The following is a 20,081-nucleotide window of genomic DNA, read 5'->3' on the forward strand; positions in this document are numbered from 1 at the left end:
GTAGAAAAACAAAAACAAAACTCTTTATATCAAGTGTTTATACTGATGCACCAATTGCATCACTTTGAGTCACTGGAAATTTAGACAAATACTGAAAGAAAGCTTTAAGGATTTTAACCCTGCTGTCTCAAAACCCTGTATGCTTTATTGAGCAGTTAGAAACCATTCACAGCTTAGCGTCATATATTTTACTGTCAGTCAACACTGATATTTATTTTGCTACAAGACAAACCAACAACACAAGATTTGTCTTGTTAAGATTAGATAGCCCAAAGGGATGTCATTTAAATGAAAAAACATGCAGTGGTATTAAAGTGGTAGCGACTAAAATGAATTCTGCATGACTGCATAAAGACAGATGCTAAGGACAGTATGATACAAAGCATACTCTGTTTCCTCTGAACAAAGGATGTCCAGACACAACGCCTGTCAGCAGCTGTCCTTCCCTGTGCCTGGGACTGAGAAATACACAAATCCACGACCAAACCTAATATTCAGATACATGGAAGCCTTACAGAGTGTAAGTCCTAAAAGCTTGAAACCTGTATTTATAGCAGAAGGTGCAGAAGACATGTGAACCTCACAATGTTCTGCTTATTTTCCTGTAAAATAATCTAAATGAATGTACCATTGTGTTTTTAGATACATGTGAGGTAATGTAAAATATATTTAGAAGCAATTTTAAGGATTTAATAGTTGAATAAGCCATTTCCACGAAAAGACCTTGGAGGGGCTCAAACATGCCTGGGTGACGTTTAATAGAAAGATAGTGTGAGAGATTTGCATCAGTAAGATCACCTTAAATTTAATGACCTTGCTAAGATATAAAAAAAACATACTTAAGGCCTATTCGCAACATAGCCGAACTACAATCTATTATTTTAGGCGTAGACTAGCATGCGCATAGATGAATCACCGTGAATTGTAGCGTTAGGTGTGAACAGACTTTCAAACGAAGCTAGCCCAGTCTCAACGAGTTCGTCTATGAATGTATGCTGTCTGAACAACACGAAAGAGTTCCGAAACAATAATGCTTTTCCGTTAAAGCTCAACGCGTTAAGACTGATGCTGCGGACTAACCCACGGGCTAAGCGACCAGCATCCGTCCACTGTCCTCCGGCTGCCTCGGTAGAAGGCGACTTAAGTCTCAATGTTCAAATAATGTTTCGTTGATGCTTACTGATGATGTCCTGGCTTAAACAGTACATAAATAAATAAATTAAAACGCCGCCTTACCTGGAGAATGTCATATGTTGATAAGTCACCTCTTTTTCAGATTAGTGAGGGATGGATCTGGCTGCTGCTGGTGCATCACTGTTTCACCAGGAGCCAGCGTACGGAGCACAGCGACGGCGCCCCGGAACGAGCATAACGTAAAAGCAGCTCACTGCAGTTGTCTGGTTGGTAAAACACACCCTACACCCCACCAGGACAGAGCGAGCTGGACAATTACTTACATTAGCTGTAATCTGTCACCTCAGCCAATTTACAGTATGGATAAAGCGCAGTTGCTAAAGAAACCCAATGCATTTAAATAAATAAAAAAAAAAAAAAAAAAAAAAAAAAACCTATATGAATCGCAAAATGATAACAATTTAGCCTAATTAGTTGACCTAAAAAAAAAAAAAAAAAAAAAAACTTGCTCTGCTTACATGATTAGCTAAGTCAGCTAGCTAACATAGTCAGACCACTTCATTGCTTTATTTACAGGTTAAACTATACATTTAATTTAACATGTATCGCTTAATTAAATTTAGTCATAAGTTTTATTTCCCTATAACTGCAAGTATAACACATGGTCTAAAGTGCCCCTGTCTAAAGTATTTTAGAAAAAAAATTTAAGGTTTTAAATTAAAAAATGAACATAGGCTTTTAAAAAAGTTACAATAAGTCTCAACATCTGATATGCTATCTCTGTACTACAATTTTAATTAAATATTGTGTTTTGATTAAAAAAAGATGTAACTTTTTCAGATCTTCTAAGCTTAAGTCAGTGATGTACCACCTCTATTACTGCTTTCAACTTGGCCTCGAAATAAGAAGTGTAGCTGTAGGAGTGACTAACTTATTTGCCCAACACAGCTTTCACTTAGTCAGGTGATTTGAAACAACAATGACAGCAACAACTCTACACAGTCTCATTATGGAGGTACTGAACGACCTTCAGATTAATCTTTCCTGTTAGGCTGAGATTGGTGACTGGAATTCCAGATGGAGCAAACATCTGGCTCCATCATAATAATTAATCATAATAATTTATAACACTTATGCCAGTATTTACTAACTCTGATGAATGTGAAATTAATGCAGCGATTGATTACCTAGCTCAGATTTGTTAGTCTCTTTTGATTCACCTGTGTTTTAATCCAAGGTGCACTGAAATCAAATCAAAATCATATCAAATTGTATCTATATAGCACTTTTGAAACCATGGAATGGCACAAAGTCCCAGACATAACAGTGATGATTAAATATCAAATTAAAATAATTTCAGAGTTAAATTAAAAAATTAAAAATAAGCCTTCACATACCCAAGTATATATCTTAACCAAATTTAAAAAACACATTTATCTCTCACACACTCATACAGATAAAGCACACAAATTGCCCCCCAACCTCACCCACCCACCAATCCTTTTTTTTCACAGACAAACTCTGATCACTAATATATGGCTTGATGCTGCTGTGAGGAAGCAATATCTTGGGAATACATCCACACTGAAAGCCACCCACTATATTGTTTCTGATACAGTGCATTATTTCAGAAAAGTTGCAGCTTATAACTTCTTCTTCTTCTTCTTCAGGAAAAAAAAAAAAAAAGTTTCTGCAAAAGTGTCATTTTTAAGTTTATTTTTCTTCTCCTCCTCCCTGGAACAAATGATAACTAAGGAAATATCCCTTCTAACTTAGTTTAGTCATTAATACTTAAATTTTAATGTAAATGTGTTTTATATAAACTCAACTAAATCTGCAAGTGAATTCACAAAACAAAGTATGGTTCCTCTTGAAAGTCTTCACATTGTGGTTGTGGGTCAGCACTGCCTTCAAGTGTTCATGTGTCAACATTACAGCTACATATGACAAGCAAGTTCAAAACCCCAAAGAAGTAGACGTTTGTCACTTTGTAAAGTCACTTCATGTCAAGGAAAATGAACGGATTCTCATTTCATAATTAAAAAAAGGCAATTTTTTATAGCCCATTATAATAATGTAGATAGAGAACTGAGTCGATATTCATTTGAACATTTTGCTTGGATTAATGCATTCTTACTGGAATCAAACTTATATTTGTTTTGTTATGTCAAAATGTATACAGTTGTTATTGCACCTTCTAATAATTTCTTTTGAATACTCTTTTAAAAAATTTTACTTGTTTGATTTCTTTTGACCCTCTCAAGTTTGGGTTGATGCTGACATTGTTGCCATTGTGGACAAAAACAACAGAAACAAACAAACAAACAAGAATCAATTATACTCATAACATATAATTGTACAGAAAATCCAGTAAAATTAAATCAGTGTATTCAGTAATTACAATTACATTTATTAAAAGTCAACTGTTGTCATCCTTTATCAGAAAGGCCTGTAATAATCACAGTCTCCTCCTTCTCAGTCTCATCGATTTGACTGCTGATCTGCCTCTGTCTCCTCAGCGCCACAAACTATTTTTCCCTTCACCCACTCTCTGGTATCACTGAAACGATAAGTACATAATTTTTCTCTGCTGCAAAATGACTACCTTTCCAAGGGAATTAATTGTAAAAGATCCAAGTTACATGCACAAATGAGAGAGCAGTAAAAAAAAAAAAAAAAAAAAACACACACAAAAAAACAAAACAAAACAAAAAAAACAAAACCTCAAATTAATTTAGCAATAGAGTTATTGTCTAAACTTGTGAAGCTGAGACAATAGTTAATTAGAACTTGTGGAATTTACTTTATCTATAATAGAATAATAAATAGGGGCTGGATTAACTCAGTCTACTTTTTAGAAGTGAATTTTAATTTAAAATAAGCTTATTTGACTAAAAGGTATTTTATCCTTTGTTTTTTTTTTTTTTTTGTTTTTGTTTTTTTTTTTTTTAGAATATTTCCCCAACTGGTGTTCCCTTCACTAGGCTTAATTATATTAGTCAAATGTATATGAAAGTATTAGCATTGACCTTCACCTGTTATTAAATATTTAACAGCCAGGAACTGTAATAACGAGCGCCATCTCGGCACCCAGGTGACCGCTGTTAATTTATGAGTAACACTAGAGACCGCCAGAGAGCTGTGTTAAGCGCGTGGCTCCGCGCGAACGTGAATAGTGAGTAAATGCTCCTTATCGACTGTATGGGCCTATTGGCTGAAATGACAGGATGATAATAATGTAAGCGCGCTGGCTGCTCGTGACATCGACTTTAATGAAACGCGTGACAGATGTTCGACACGTGAGCCACAGATAAAACGTAAAATATAACTTTGGCAGGTTGTGCGTAAAAGCTATTACCGCAGACATTTCACACATGAGTCTCTGATTTATTGATTTCGTAGTGAAACAACCACCAGTAGGAGGATGATGAGGTCTGGAAACAGATTTCGTCTTGTATAAAAATGCAAATATGCATATGAATTCCACAGTTTGTTAGGCTCAGATACCATCACAAACTGCTCATTGTGGAGCTAGAGGTGAAAGCCTCGGTGTGCTGTGACGAAGACCTCTGATGAAATGGTCAGCAGCACTGAGGGCGCGCGGATTCCTCGCCTCAGCTCTTAGCAGACGACCTCCTACCGACTTACTTCACGTCACCCCGCCCGTCTGCCTGCCGTCTCCTCCCTTAAATCTTTTTTTCTCTTTTTTTTCTACGACCAGTCCTTTAAGCGACTATGGGCTTAGACAATACAGACTCAGAGACTAAGTAATACAGCCAAAACACAGACTACAACATCACCTAGACCACCTGCTCCAACACGAGAAGAAGGGGAGGAGGACGCACAAGTGCAGGCGCGTGCATGGGTGCCAGCTGAGCAAGGCATAAAGCGGACAGAGGAGCAGAAATAAATTGGAATAAGAGTTTATCTCGAGAAGTCTTTGGAAAAGCGCACAGCTTTGCTTCAAAAGCAAGACAGCCTAAATGAGTACATTGTAAGAAGAGTCATGCATCTCAACAGAGAAGAAGACAACAGCAAAGGTGAGTAAAAGATTTCAACGGCCATCGGTGGATAATTTTATTCCGGGCTCTGCAAAATGCAACGCTCTCGCGTTGGTTTCCAGATGCCCTTGAGTGTGGTGATGTTAAGTATATGCTGAGGGGGTCACTCCAACATGCTAATGGTAACTGCTCTAATGCTGTTATTGCCTGTGTGTTTTTCACTAAAACGCACTGAAAAGCCCTCGCATGGCAGCGAGAAGGGTTGTTGTATCCAATCAAGGTGGCAGGATAGTGACTGGTTGTGAGACAGCCACTTGAGCACTTGTTGTGCTCGATTTGGATCCACTGTGAACGCACGCGGTCGTTTTCTGACGAGGTGACCTGAGCATAAACGCACAAGGTCATATTGATGAGCAGCCTTGGCGTGTTTGTGCAGGGTCGAGAGGTTTGTTTTGTTGTCTGTAACTGAGACGCCGCGGGTGTGTGTGTGTACTCCGCTGTGGTCGGAGGGGAGAATTAGAGAGCAGACGGTGTGTAATGACACAAATCCTTCTATCATGATAACGATCACTTTAATTGGGCGTGAAGGGGCCACACAGGATAATTTTACTGTGTGGCTTTGAACAAAGGTCGAGGTCACTGACTAACACCTGATGCTCGAGTAGATTTGCTCCTAAATGTCTGTCGTGACGCAGCCGACTTTTAATATGTACTGTTAAATAAATACCACAAAGACTTATGTTGTGTCCACTACGCCCACTCTGTGTAAGTTGTGCTTCCGTTTAATAGCTGACGTGCATACTGTACAGTAGAGCCATCATCTGAATGGTCCGTTGTATGTGCGCCCCATAACTGCTGTAAAAGCGAGTGTAGGACCTAAAAGAAGTGACACCAGCACTACCGCTCTTCTCCAGAATCAGTATGCATTTTTTATTCATTTATCTCAGTTATAACACTACCACACTAATAATGTTTCTCAGTATAAACTTTCATTCTCTCACGTCCAGGCACCATGGAGACAATGACTAAAATATCACTTACATTTTTAAATGCAACTGCTAAGCTTTACAGGGGGGTAATGCATGCCATTTAGTGAGGAGTTCCCTCATGAGGTGAGTGGTCCCCTGCACAGAGGCACAGTGCATCATCCTCCATCTAACTTGTCTTACGACCCCATTGCCAGATATGGGTTCACCAGGGACAAAAGATGAGTCACCATCTGCGACTAGAAATTATTAAATGATGACAGGCGTGTCTGTGTATGTGACAGTCTGTGTGTTCTGTTATTACTCATATTTTAGAGACATGAATCTGCTCACGGTTATAATCCAGGGACCTGCCTCCCATATACTCCATCGAATTTGATGTATGTTTGAGGACTTGGTTAAAGGTTAGGTTTAAGTTAAAACTGGGGCAAGACTAAGCAGCACTTGTTAGAGTATATCTGTAGGCCACTAATGTTAAGTCATATTAATATCCTCTGAAGTGATGGAAACGTAACTTTGTGTTTCTTTGTGTGAGTGTCTGCTTGTTGGAGACAGAGTGTGTGTGTGTGTGTTGACGTCTGAAAGCAGGGGGAAAGAGTCATGCAAGTCGGGTTTAATAAAAAGGTTAAATATAACAGCAGATATACACTTGAAAGATAGCACCCTATAAGCTACTGGATATTGAAAATACTGGTGTAGAAAATTCTGTACATGCCACTGAATAAAATCAAGTGGTGTTCATGACACCACAATATTTTAAGTAATAAGCACAAAAATATGATTATATACTTATCTGCTTAATAATGCGGTTATAAAAAATGACAAAAGCAAAAAAAAAAAAAAAAAAAAAGCAAAAAAAAAAAGACTATTTTTAATTGTATTCAACCTGTGCAATGTACTGTCAAGTTCTTCCATCACTATAACCTCGCATTTAAAACAGATGGTGTTTTGTGCTTATAGGCTATCCATTGTGTCAAAATTAATGTGATCAGTTGCTCAGACTCAAAACCAGAAAGCTATAGCTCAGCCTACAGCTTAATTGTCATGTTGCATTACCTTGGATAGTCCAGACAACACATTTTCCTGCAGAGAAAATCTCTTTCAAGATTCATTTCAGGAAAGCGTTCATCCACTAAAGCATTTGTAATTTATCTTCAAAACAAAAATGATTGTTCTTTTCAGAGTCTTTGAAAAGGATGAATATCTAGAAACACAAACATAAACATCATAGTGATTAGTTATTATGTAAGAGATGATCGGAGATGAAGATTTCAGTCAGCCTCTTAATTGTTGAAGGGATGCATGCTTTACAGCCGGATTGTGAGTAGAGCCAGTGGATGAAATCAGTTTTCCTACCTGTTGACTCAATAACAAAAACGGTTGCAGTTTGGATGTTTCACACAGTGTGTACTTTCCTGTGAAATCATAAATGTGTGATAAAAAGTAATTGACATGCCTGAGCAATATAACATTTTTATGTACTTTGTAATGAATTTTTTCCTTGAGCCTTGGGGTTTGTTTATCACAATTACAAGCTGGTGTTTTGCTGTTCCTCATGATGGGTGAGACACACTAGATTGCAAGCATGTTATTATTTCACAACAGTATCAGGTAATAGGATGATTATTTTTCAAAACTAGTGGAGCATGTCCGTCACAGTTTTAAAGCTTGTGGTCTCATCATGTAAAGTTTAGCTTTTTATGCAACAGGCCATTCAAAGACATCCAGTTTTTGAATTGAATAAAATAAAGAAAAACAACAAATGTAAAAGCTAGAACCAAGAAAGCTTTAAAAAAAACTAAAAAGGGTCACTTAAAGTATCCTACCAATGAAACTGATTAATTTTACATCAATAAGCAGAAACATAAGCAGTTTAAACTCTAATTTAACCCCATAACGACTGAATTTATTATATTTAATTATATAAAACCAAAATAATTAAGGGGAAAAAACAGGAAACAATAACAAAAAGAAAAACACAGATATAAAATACAGTTAAATATTAAATTCATTAATAACAATTACTAAATAAAGATCAATAATATATTATTAATATATAAAAAGAAGGAATAAAAGCAAATAAATAAATAAAACAAAACTAGTTTGATAAAAAGAAATAAAATTAATAATTTGTGACACCAGGCATCAATGGGTTACCCCGATTTTCCTCTATGGGTCCTAAATTCAGGCTCATCTTCTATTAATAAATATAACTTTAATGCCAGTGCTCGTCTGCAGAATCCAGACTGCCACGATATAACATTCAGAATGTGTCAGAGGCAGAGCAAATATGGCTAAAATTCGATGGTTATTACAAATAATGGCAAAAACATTAAGCTTTAGAAAGTCAGAGTAAGAATGACATCACTGCTCTTTTGAGTGCATCTTTAAGTGAGTTCATCTTTGGTTTGGATGCACCTCTAGGTGGGTGCTGTTTGGGTTTTGTTTTTATCTTTCTTTTTTTTTTCATTTTAAGTCTACCTTACTGTTATCAACTTTCACCCACAAAAGTTAGTCAGTTAGTTAGTTTGAAACTGACTTGTGTGTGTGCTCTGGAACACTCTGATGACCTGTGCATTCTTCCTCCAAAGCCTGGTAACACACATAACGATTTTTGGGCTGTTTTTGTCACGATTTTGCCTCTTCCCGAACTCGGATGGCAAACTCCAGATCATCGTGAGATTTCCCTGTCCAATCATCATTTGGTCTGTGGTGTGTTACGATAATCCGCTCCAAAATGGGTCGTAGCCGACAATTGGGAACATTGATCGTGTTCAATATTTCAGAGCCCATTTCTGAGGAACGCCGACGACTCGTGCATTGTGACTGCGTGGATGGTGACGTGGAATGGAATGTAGCCAATCAGGGAGCGAGCTGGCTGGGGAACAAGGAAGTAAATAAAGCCAGTGTTCACGCTGTTTCCAGTCTGTTATTTTTTTTCAGTTCTGGCTTTTTCTGTTAACAATAATCCCAAGACCACCATCATTCCCTCGTCCTATATATTCCCTTCCATGCTGTGTGTTGTGTTTCCGATTGTTACTATGTTTCTTCTTCGTTTTTTGCCGGTTGTTGCTATGGTTCTTCTTCTACGTTTCAACGTTTGTCGGAGGACTAGATTGTAGATGAGTTGAGGGACAGCAACGTTTTGTGTGTTGTTCTGTGATGAGATTATCGGTGCACACCACACACATTATGATCAAAACTGTTTAATGCCTAATTTTTTATCTTCACGTGTGAGCTCTCGAACCGATAAAAAAATCGTTATGTGTGTACCAGGCTTAACCCTTCAGAGCCAGAAGAAGCTTCAGCCTTCTTCAACCTGCACAGCAGAAGCAAATTAGAGGATGGCTTTGGAGGAAAATAACTGAAGTGCTTAAGAAAAGCTGACAGGTTATATTATAAATAGTTTATATTAATGAACTAATATGAAAGACAGAATAACTTTGAGGTTGCCAGATAAGATATCTTTATCACTAACTGTCGGCTACTGTCTAACGTCATCCATGACACTGTTCATGTACTGGGCGGTAGCATATATGAGAAAATCAGAACTCGCCACTGCAGTAATGGTGGCACTGCAACTAGGCTCAGCACACAAAACAGTTGCGCCTAGTTTCGTCTATAAAAATGTATTTTAAATCTGATGGTTTTCTGTCCCTGACTGAATACACTTTTGGCTAAACCCAAACAAGAAGTGACAAAGTTGTTGGTAACGTGTTGCATTTACATGTAATCAAAACATCCAGATGCAGATGCATTGCAGTTAGAATGCATTTTAGCCCTGACTATTAGATTTTTGAAAACCCAGCTAACTAGTAGTATAACCTAAAGCCATCCAGTAGACAGAAGTTTGGGACAAATGAAGAAAACAGATCAGGTGTGAAAGTCAGGTATCAAGAAAGCCTTATGGCAATGTGCAATAGAGACTCATTATTAAGCTGGTACATGAGCAGTCAGAGATAGCTGCTTAATATTTGTGGCATTCAGATTCAGCAGGAAATGTGTAATTAATTTAAAAACTAATGGACTGGAATTGTATTAGTGGTTTGAGACAAACAGAGAGAAAAGAGAGATGGAACAGTAATTAGCAGAATTGGAAACAAAGGTATTTTTATTCCCTTTTTAACTGTGAGCCACAGTGTTGGGAAGTAAGCCACTTATATTTACAGACTCAAGAGACCAGACGGCGAGGACATGAAAGAAGAAATTTTGCTCTGTTCTACTTAGCTGTGCACATATTTATAACCAAAGATGAATAAGACAGAAGATCCCATCAACATCATAACTAAATTGAAAATTCAGACATGAAAAGACCAAAGAAAAGACTCAATATGTCATTGAGAGAAACAAAGATGGGATCGTGTGTGGTGAGAATGACTGGGCAAATAAATTTCTCAGTTTTGGGAAACTGTCACATCAATTTTCCTCGAGGTGTGTAGTTTGAAATAAAGGAATAAACAGGAACAAGGTTTCGTGGTAAAACACCTCTGCAGGTTTCTGTTGCCTCATAAAAGCAAATAAAATACTGAACATAATCAAAATGTGGGGAACGTTGTTGTTACTGCAGTGTCTATGTCACTTGTAATATTTATACCAGAAGTTGTCAGACATTGACTGGTAAGTTGTTTTATCTGCTCATTTTAGGTTTAAGGACTTTAGCTGCATAAAAAAAAGAATAGAATCCTAAAATATATCTGCTGCATTTATTTCAGTGCCCTCTAATTTCATATTTGTTTATCTAGCTTCTACATAACTTGGATTTGATTGGTGGTTCTGTGTTGTTACATCATTTTTCTACAAGTTTATCCATGCTAATGACAGCATCATAATTATTCACTTCATGTGACTTGCATCTGTTGCTCCTCTCACTTGACTCTTTTAATCCTCTGTTTCATCCACAGTTTACAGTGTTGGAGAAATTTTTTAAATCAGGTTTAGGTTGCATCAAGAAAAGTACCACTGTAGCAGTGTGGGCTGGAAATGTGACTGACAGACAAGGGAGGGGGATAGAAGATAGAAATAGATAATTGGAGACAGGCAGAGAGGAAGGGAAAGAGGCAGCGAGATTTTAGAGAATATCTGTGTTGTACCACCCAGCGGTGAATGCTTGTGAAGAGGAAGCAAAAGACAGAAAGACACATCCAATATGCCTTTTAATCAGCGAACTCATTGATGCAGCACTGGTCTCCAGACATTCTATGCAGACATTAAAGAAGAGAACGAAAGTAGAAATAAAAGGAGGATCTAGGTTGTGAATGTACATTTTTAAGCTTATTTATCTTTGCAAATCTTGCAGAAGATGCTGTCCAAGCTTATTTTTTTTTTAGGTAGAATACCGCAATGTTAACAGCAGTTTTTTTCTAAGTATTCTAAGAAAAAAATGTTTACTGAACTAATCCAAACCTCTACAGTCTACTGTTATAATTGTCTCAGTCAGATTTAAGAAGGGTGACTACCTTCTACTTTATTTAGTAAGTTTCAGTATGTGATGTTAACAGCAATCTATAAGCAGACGTAAAAAAAAAGATCACAAACGTGTTTCATTAATCTTTAAATAAGATAATTTGTGTTTTATTTCTCTTATATAGATAAATTTATTGTCAGAGATGTTGCAGGTTATGTTTGATTTCCTTTATTTTATTTCAGCCAAGAATGGGAAAACCTAACAGTAGTTGTGGAGTTGCCTTTTGTGTGGTTTTGATGTTGGGTCAGTAGTTCTGTAAACTTGGTTGAAATCTGCAGTTAATAACACTAGATGTCACTAAATCCCACATGCTGAACCTTTAAGATTAGAGTAAGGATTAGACACAAGCAACAGTTGGTTGAATCTTCACATGAACAATTTTGTTCTGTTAAAACTAAATTATCAATGTAAATTTCACCAAGTTCCCGCTCACATAGACATATTTTTTGTGATGATTCTGATATCTGTCATCCTTATTTGAGCTTCATGAGGAAATGTGTAAAATAGACTATGGCAAATATTTAAATTGCTTCATTAAAGCTTATTACGATGAATTACTTTATTACTATACATTTTGTATTGGGCAAAATTCTATTGCCAACCACAATAATTAGGTATTTCTTCAGGCTTGAAAGCAAGTACTACAGAGTTGACCGCATTTGCACCATTGATTAACAAAGTTTACACGGTTGGTAGAGTCCCTTACTTTTTTATTTTTATACTTCATATTGAAAATAATAATAATTCTAAACACTGAAAGGATTTTTTGTGTAACAATATGCTTGTTTGTATACTCAGCTGGTTGCTATAGTAAAAAACACAAGTTGCAAAAATTTAAATTCAAGTCATATAAAAATAATACAAGTCACATAATTTTCAGTCAATTCAATTATACACTGTGTGCACAGTTATTAGTCAAGTTGTATTTATGAGGATTAATTTAATTATTGAACAACTACAATGCCCTCAATCAATCCAAAAATGTTAATAAACCTGAATATTTAAGAAAGTAAGAGGTTTGGGCTTTGCTAGGAGAAAATCTATATGTGCAGAATTATTGGGCAACAATTAGTATGCAGAATTATTATGCAACTAAATGAAAAATGAAAACTTCCCCATCTCACTTATTTATTTTCATCTGTTAACGTCAGAATAATAAACAACTCAAAATTTACAAATAACATTTCTGGCATTTAAAAGAACCCTTCTTCACAATAATGGCCATCATGGTTTGGGAGTTCATTTACAGTCCATCTTCAAGCCAAAAAGGTCCAACTAGCTCATCTTTAATAATACCAGCCCATACCAGTACCCCACCTCCACCTTGCTGGTGTCGGAGTTAAACTGGAGCTTTGTGCCTATTACTGATCCAGCCATAGGCCCATCCATCCATCTGGACACTCCAGGTAGGCTGCAGTTCTGGAATATGGCAGTGCTGGAGGATAATGGGTTCCTGGTAGCTTCATGTTTGATTCTTCTCAAATCTTTTGCATTTAATTTTAGTATTTTTTTTAACACGTCTCCTGCGGCACTGTCAACTATTTGGAACAAAACTTTTGATGGTTGGCCCATGTTGGCTGCCTAATAATTATGCACACCTTAAAATAGAGTATTGATCTCCTTAGGTCATACCATCCCTCGTTAGACAAATACATATCACCTGGTATGGTCAAAATACTCACTTGCTTAACTGTGCACACAGTGTAATATCAGTGCATGCTGCCAAGTGAATTGTGACTCTATAGACAGCTTACTGTAATCTGTCCTAATATTGATGGTGCTGCATAAAATCTTTTATTTAATAGAAACATAAACATGCCTTTATGGTGAAAATATGAGAATAAATAGTATGGACACCATATTTATATTTTTTTTAACAATACACAATTAAACCCATTTATAGCCAACAACAAAAGCAACTATAATGTAATTTCATATATTTAAAAATAAGTGAATAAGTACAATTACGTTTATTTAGTACGTAAGTAGGGTTACTTCATTACAAACTTTACACATTATTATAAAAAGTTTTCTGTTACCAATTGCATCAATGTTTTTCCTTTTCTCCGCCCAATGATATAAATGAATGGTATAAACCAAGATAACAATACACACTCTACAATGTCTTTGCGTCAAGGCATTCATGGAGTTGCTTGGTTGCAAATGTAAAAAAGAACAACTCTGTCTCCAAGAAAGCGCTGAATTATTTTTCACTTTCACAACAAAGTAATCACTATCTGCATTATGTTCATTGGAAATGGTTTTATTTAGAGTAAATGGGAGTTGTCAGGAGCTGAATGGAGTGTATAGCAGGCACACAGAATTCACAAGTGTCACATGACTGAGGTTTGCATTCAGAGTCTGGAGTTGTTTTAAGTCACTGTAAACTATTTCTGTAATGAAGTATGCTTATATGGTGGAAAGACAACATTTTGAAGAAATCGCAAAAGCTACACTTTATAGTAAATCTGCTTGGGTTGACAGCCCCATACAGAGTGAAGGACTACAGGATTTTAACTAACTCAGAAGCTACAGAGTCCAGCTTGTCGGCAGACATCCAAAAAGCAAAGAGCATGTGGCTTCTTTGCAGGGACACTGTATGAGTTGGTCATATGCTGATTTGCTGAAAAATAACTAGAACCAACTGACAGATTTCTTCTAAATATATCAGAGATGTGAAACATCAGAAATTTTTCACACAGAATGAAGAAATTGATTTATTTTTTAAAATTCATCCTCAGTCATGTTTAGTTTTAATTTGTTTTACGATGCTGTTAAGATTTGGTGGGATGCAACAGCAACACATCTGGTTTTGTTTGGTTTGGTGAAAGAGCTTTGCATTAAAATTACAGCTTCATCATAAAAATAAACACCCTGACCCATGACCAAGAAACTATGTTGACTGTCTGTTGGAAATGTGAAACAAACAGCATCATTAAAGCTGGAGAATGCTTTCATTTCTTGGCACCACTGCGGAAAGATTATATAATAACCTTTCAGCATATTGAAAGGTTTCAGAGGAAATTAGAAACCTGTGATGGGGGATTTTGGCCAATCAGTTCCTGTCAGAAAGAGAACATTTCTATTGGTGTTCACATCTCTCCAGAAGATGGGAAGCCTCATTTGAAGGGTAGAAACTCCTGAAGGAAAAGTTGATGTTGCATATTGGCTCTTGATCAGGGATGTTTGAATCTGTGAACACCTTGAAGCAGTTTCTGGGCTTCTTTTCATCAGTTGGGCTGGCTGACGATACTCTGTAACTTACCTTAATCTAAACATCTCTTTACAAACGGTGAAGGAATTTCATGCCAAGACCATATTAGTATATTTGCACAACTAATCGTGACATGATTGTGTTGCTGCCCATGACAGAAAAAATGGATAAACTATATGTAAATTTGACTGGCACAGAGCTGGATGTAGTTTAAACTGACTGTTGTTGATTCAAGCATATGGCAAATTAGTGGAAGGTAGATCATTGTAGCTTTAACATTTCTTTCTTCTGAAATATGCCACTTTATAACAGTGGCATTTGACTTCCTCCTATTTTTAGAGCTATAACTAATTTGGCTTCTAGGGCTTTGCCACTTGCATGCGATGTTGTTGGGGCATTTGTTGAGTTAATGCATTCATCTTGAGAGGTCAGTATCTCAAGTGAAGAATGAAAGAAACTCAATGAGTTGTTGATGTAAAATAAATGGATAAATAAGTAAATAATAATTAAATAATTCACATCCCACCCCAGAGGAAGCCCCAGTACAGTACAGCAAAACAGAAGCATGCACTTATCCAAGAACTGCATGCTTCTTGCAAGCTATCTGATTTAACATGTTGAGATGATCTTTCATGTTAATCTTTAAGGTACAGAGCAATGAGACAAAACCACTTTGGAAACCCCCTGTCTGCAAAAACTGAGAAAGTGGTGATTACTTTATTGCAGCCGCTACATATGAGAGAGCAGATTTTATTTGGGAGTCCTGTTTCAAAGGGCTGTGTATGACTGCGAAAGGCACTCAGGATGAGTAAAGGAGAGGGTTATTCGTGGTTTGTTCTCCTGCCCAGAATTGAAGCTTGAGTAAGGGAGCTCTGTCCTATCAATGGTAATAATGCAACTTTGCTCTCCTTTTGCCTTTGAATGGAGACAAATATTAATTGTTCAAGTGGAGGATGGATGCATGGATGGATGGATGGATAGATGGACAGATGGATGGATGACAAAGGATAGGAAATAATCCACACACAAGATGTATGCACCCCGCCTTCACAGAGAGAGGTGAACAGGATATTGTAAGAAGAGATATCAGCAGTCTAGCCAGGAACAGATGGTGAGAGAACTACACACAGACAAAATCTTCCTGCCAGTACAGTACTGACAAAGAACACAGCCAGCGTGGACATGCACAGACACATAGTCTTCGACTTGTAGAGGTCTTTATGAGGAAGCATCAATGATCTCAAAAGCTGCATTGCTGTCACTGTAACACCCCCTGCTCTTCATTTGCTTTCTGCACTTTTCTTTGGTTTCCTCTCTTTTTCATTTCTCTTTTACTGTAAGAACACTCATTTTGTTACAGCGGTGCTCTTTGTCCACAATTCAAAAGTGAAGTGTTAGGATAATACATTTAACTACTACTGAAGATTGAGGTTGGTATGATTTGCTGTGCGTTCATGTGAGCCAGTTTTGGCTTTCAGTTTAGAGCAAAAACATTTGTGTTGGACTTGTAAATTATTTATCACAAGTAGTAGAGAGGAAATGCATATAATTAAATAAGCTACTGCAAAGAAGCTCTTGGGGACTATTAGATATGCTGCAAATGTTTGGCTCACAGTTAATTAGGCCTGAGCACCAAAGGCAGTGAAATTGACTATAGTATTTTTAGTCTTTATTATTTTTTTTCTACCCCTAATCAATTGGTTTTTAAGGGGACTTGACATACCTGAAATATTTGGAAATTGTGTGTACGCGTAAAAGGAATTGGGGAAAAGCATACAGTATACTTTTAGTTGTGAAATCATTTGTAAAATATCCTACAAGATTGGAGGTCAAGCTTTATTAGGCTGAACTGGAGGCATCAATCAGTCCATATGCATAAAAGATGTATACACACAAACACATGTACAACAATTTTCATGGTTTGCTCAGTATTTCTCATCTCACGAGCTGCATTCTCATGAAACACTTTTGATCCATTCAGACGTCCAGTAAGAATAAAAATGCATCATGTAAACACCTGAGATCATCCGATTGACCTCAATCAAAAAGAATTTTCAGTCTGATCGAGAGGGGTGGTTTAAACCTTTCTGCGCATACTTGAACCATGTAGGGGTTAGGTGACGTAGTGATTTTCAGAGAAGACTTAAAAATGGCATCAGCAAAACAGAACGAGATTGTGGTGGACACATGGTGGAACGTTTTTGTTAGAAGCTAACAGAGTTAGGGATTATTGAGCATTTCGATGCCGAGAAGGTTAAAAATAGAAATAATAATAATAAAAAAAACTTGCAAATTAGTGCACATTGTCCATGTCCAAAGCAATATGAATGTATTAAATCTATCCATCATGTACACACACAATTGATTTTGCCACTTAATCCAGTGTCCATGTAAAGATATGAGCTGGAATCTCTCAACTGATTTTTTTTCAAACAGATAGATGAAACATTAGTCCATGTAAACATAGCAACTGATGTGAGTCTTAATTTTTTATCCAGGAAAACTGCACATGTATCTTGTTTTATAACAATGCCTACTCAGTTGTGGTGCAAATTATATCTTGAAGCAAACACTAATAAGAAATAAGATGAGCGTCTGAAGTCTTTTATGGCTAAAATTGGGAGTTAAAATCAGATTTGTGCACATGGGTATGCAGTTCCATGATGACTGAGGTTATTAACATTGAACCATCTGAAGAAAAGAATGGGTGTGTGAATTTCTGACTTTCTACTCACACAGTTTTTGTCATGAAACTACACTCAGATTGTTGCTTCTGATACCAGGATTTTAAGACATTTTTAAGCTATTGATTCTTTTAGACAAGAAGTTTCAGGTCATTATCTTATTGAAAAATTAACTTCTGCATCCATCTTTCCTGACCAAACCCTAAGCCCATGTTGTGGAAACATGATCCTCGGCCAAGTTGAGTTCATTTCGAGGTGTCCTTGGGCAAGATACCGAACCCCTAATTGCTCCTGATGGGTCGTGGTTGAGCGCCTTGCATGGCAGCTTCCACCATCAGTGTGTGTGAATGAGTGAATGTGATGTATGATGTAAAGCGCTTTGGGTATCATTCCAGGTACAGAAAAGCACTATATAAATACGGACCATTTACCATTTATTTAAATCAGGTATAGGTGGGTTATAGTTAAATTGTAGAAACAACATGCTGTTAGTATGTCGCACTTTAGCTGAGTTATGAGTTTATGACAAAGGATTTGGAGATGTATGTAAAACACAATACAAAAAACTCCAAACACCTGTTATCATTTGTTATTTGGAAGTGCAATGTGTTGAGAAGTCGCAAAACTTATTTTAAGATGACTCAGAAACATGAAAAGATGTGAACTTAAAAGGGTCTGAAAATATTTTCTCTCCTGTTCTTTTGAGAATCTTTACCCATGTTCTGATGTGACTCAGCAGGTATTTGTTTTGAAGGGTTTCTTTGATAAAATGACTGACATGTATTCCTCTCAGATGAAATGTCAGCATTTATCCTCCTTTTACCTGACTGGATGAATCACTGTGCTGTTGAAGGTCCAATTCAGAGCAGTTGATCTGGGAAAACCCTGAAATTTGTTCTAGTATTATTCATCAAAATTGGTGTTTGTTAAAGGGACATTAGGTGTGTCCCAAATGAGGGTCTGCACACTTCAGAGTGTGTAGACTACGGAGGCTACACACACTTCGAAGTCCGCTTAACATTCGTGAAATGGGACTGTCACGGTCTGGAGCTGGACCCAAGAAGGAGAAGGCAAGGTTGATGTTCTGTGAGTCTTTATTTACAAAAGTGATGCTGAAGCTAGGTGTAATCCAGTGAGTGGTGAAGCGAGGAGCAGACTGGTAGGAAGAACGGTGAGCGGGCAGACAGGATCCACGAATCCACGGATTTATCCAGGGCCGGGGCTTGGGAGAGAATACAGATCGGTTAGAGCACAAGCAAATACCAGAAAACTGTGATCTGTTTAGAGCCGGTTACCACGTTTGGTAGTACGATCCAGCGAAGACTAGAGAAGATCCAGAAGTCTTTATACCATCTTCTAACCAGCCTGATGCACCACAGCTGTGCGGTCCTGATTGGTGAAGCCGCCCTTCCTCCAAATAAGGAAAGAGGCGGAAGCCGCACTGGCAAGGACAGTCCATGACAGTGCCCCCCCCTCAAGGGGAGCCCCCAGGCGACCCACCACCACGGGCCAGACGAAAAGCCCGAACGAGGCCGGGGTCCAGGATGAAGGACCGAGGGATCCACGAGCGCTCCTCCGGCCCGTAGCCCTCCCAGTCCACCAGATACTGGAAGCCACGACCCCGGCGACGGACGTCCAGGATGCGACGGACCGTAAAAGCCGGACCACCAGCCACGACCCGGGCGGGCGGAGGGGGCCCGGAAGGAGGGACCAGAGGACTGGAACAGAAAGGTTTAAGACGAGACACATGAAACACAGGGTGGACCCTCATAGATCGAGGCAGGCGAAGTCTCACAACAGCGGGGTTGATGACCTCCAGGATCTCGAAAGGCCCCAGGAACCGGGGAGCCAGTTTGCGGGAGTCAGTCCGTAGGGTTATGTCTTTCGAAGACAGCCAGACCCGCTGTCCGGGAACATAGGCAGGAGCTGGAGCACGGCGCCGGTCAGCCCACCGGCGGTTGTTATCCGCAGTGCGCTCCAGGGCTGCCCGGGTAGACCGCCACATCCGCCGGCACCGCCCCAGATGACGCTGAACGGACGGGACCGCCAGCTCAGCCTCCTGGTCCGGAAACAGCGGGGGTTGATAGCCTAAAGACGCCTCGAACGGGGAGAGACCAGTAGCGGCAGAAACATGAGAGTTGTGGGCATATTCAACCCAACACAGATGAGCACTCCAGGTGGAAGGATTGGCGGCCGCCACACAGCGCAGGGCGGATTCCAGTTCCTGGTTAAGCCGTTCCGCCTGGCCATTGGTCTGGGGGTGGAAACCGGAACTGAGGCTGACCGTGGCACCCAGGGCGTTGCAGAAGGCCTTCCATACATGGGACACAAACTGGGGCCCCCGGTCCGAGACTATGTCCGCAGGGATCCCGTGAAGGCGGAAGACTTGCTGGGACATAATCTCGGCCGTTTCTAACGCTGTGGGCAGTTTGGGCAGGGCCACGAAGTGAGCCGCCTTTGAGAAACGATCTACTACTGTCAGGATAGTGGTGTTCCCCATAGACGGAGGTAAACCGGTGACGAAGTCCAAAGCTATGTGAGACCAGGGTCTTCCAGGGATGGGTAGTGGACGGAGGAGTCCTGCGGGAGCCCGGGAGG

General features: G+C 38.6%; 2 protein-coding genes across 5 annotated transcripts in view; one reads left to right on the top strand and one right to left on the bottom strand.

Annotated features, from left to right (window-relative positions):
* Positions 1 to 1,367, bottom strand: part of apba2b (amyloid beta (A4) precursor protein-binding, family A, member 2b) — a 62,226-nt gene extending 60,859 nt beyond the window's left edge. The window contains exon 1 of the mRNA XM_041992411.1: positions 1,237 to 1,367. The gene's annotated coding sequence lies outside the window, so the exon portion shown is untranslated. The remainder of the gene's footprint in view (positions 1 to 1,236) is intronic.
* Positions 1,368 to 4,783: 3,416 nt separating this feature from the next.
* The window catches only part of syt7b (synaptotagmin VIIb), a 129,245-nt gene continuing 113,947 nt past the window's right edge, over positions 4,784 to 20,081 (top strand). For all 4 annotated transcript variants that reach the window (XM_041989952.1, XM_041989961.1, XM_041989977.1 and 1 more), the window contains exon 1: positions 4,784 to 5,174. In XM_041989952.1, coding sequence (XP_041845886.1) covers positions 5,141 to 5,174 — 34 coding nt within the window. In that variant the 5' untranslated portion in view covers positions 4,784 to 5,140. The remainder of the gene's footprint in view (positions 5,175 to 20,081) is intronic.

Source organism: Melanotaenia boesemani, chromosome 1 (assembly GCF_017639745.1).
Source record: "Melanotaenia boesemani isolate fMelBoe1 chromosome 1, fMelBoe1.pri, whole genome shotgun sequence".
Taxonomy (NCBI): domain Eukaryota; kingdom Metazoa; phylum Chordata; class Actinopteri; order Atheriniformes; family Melanotaeniidae; genus Melanotaenia; species Melanotaenia boesemani.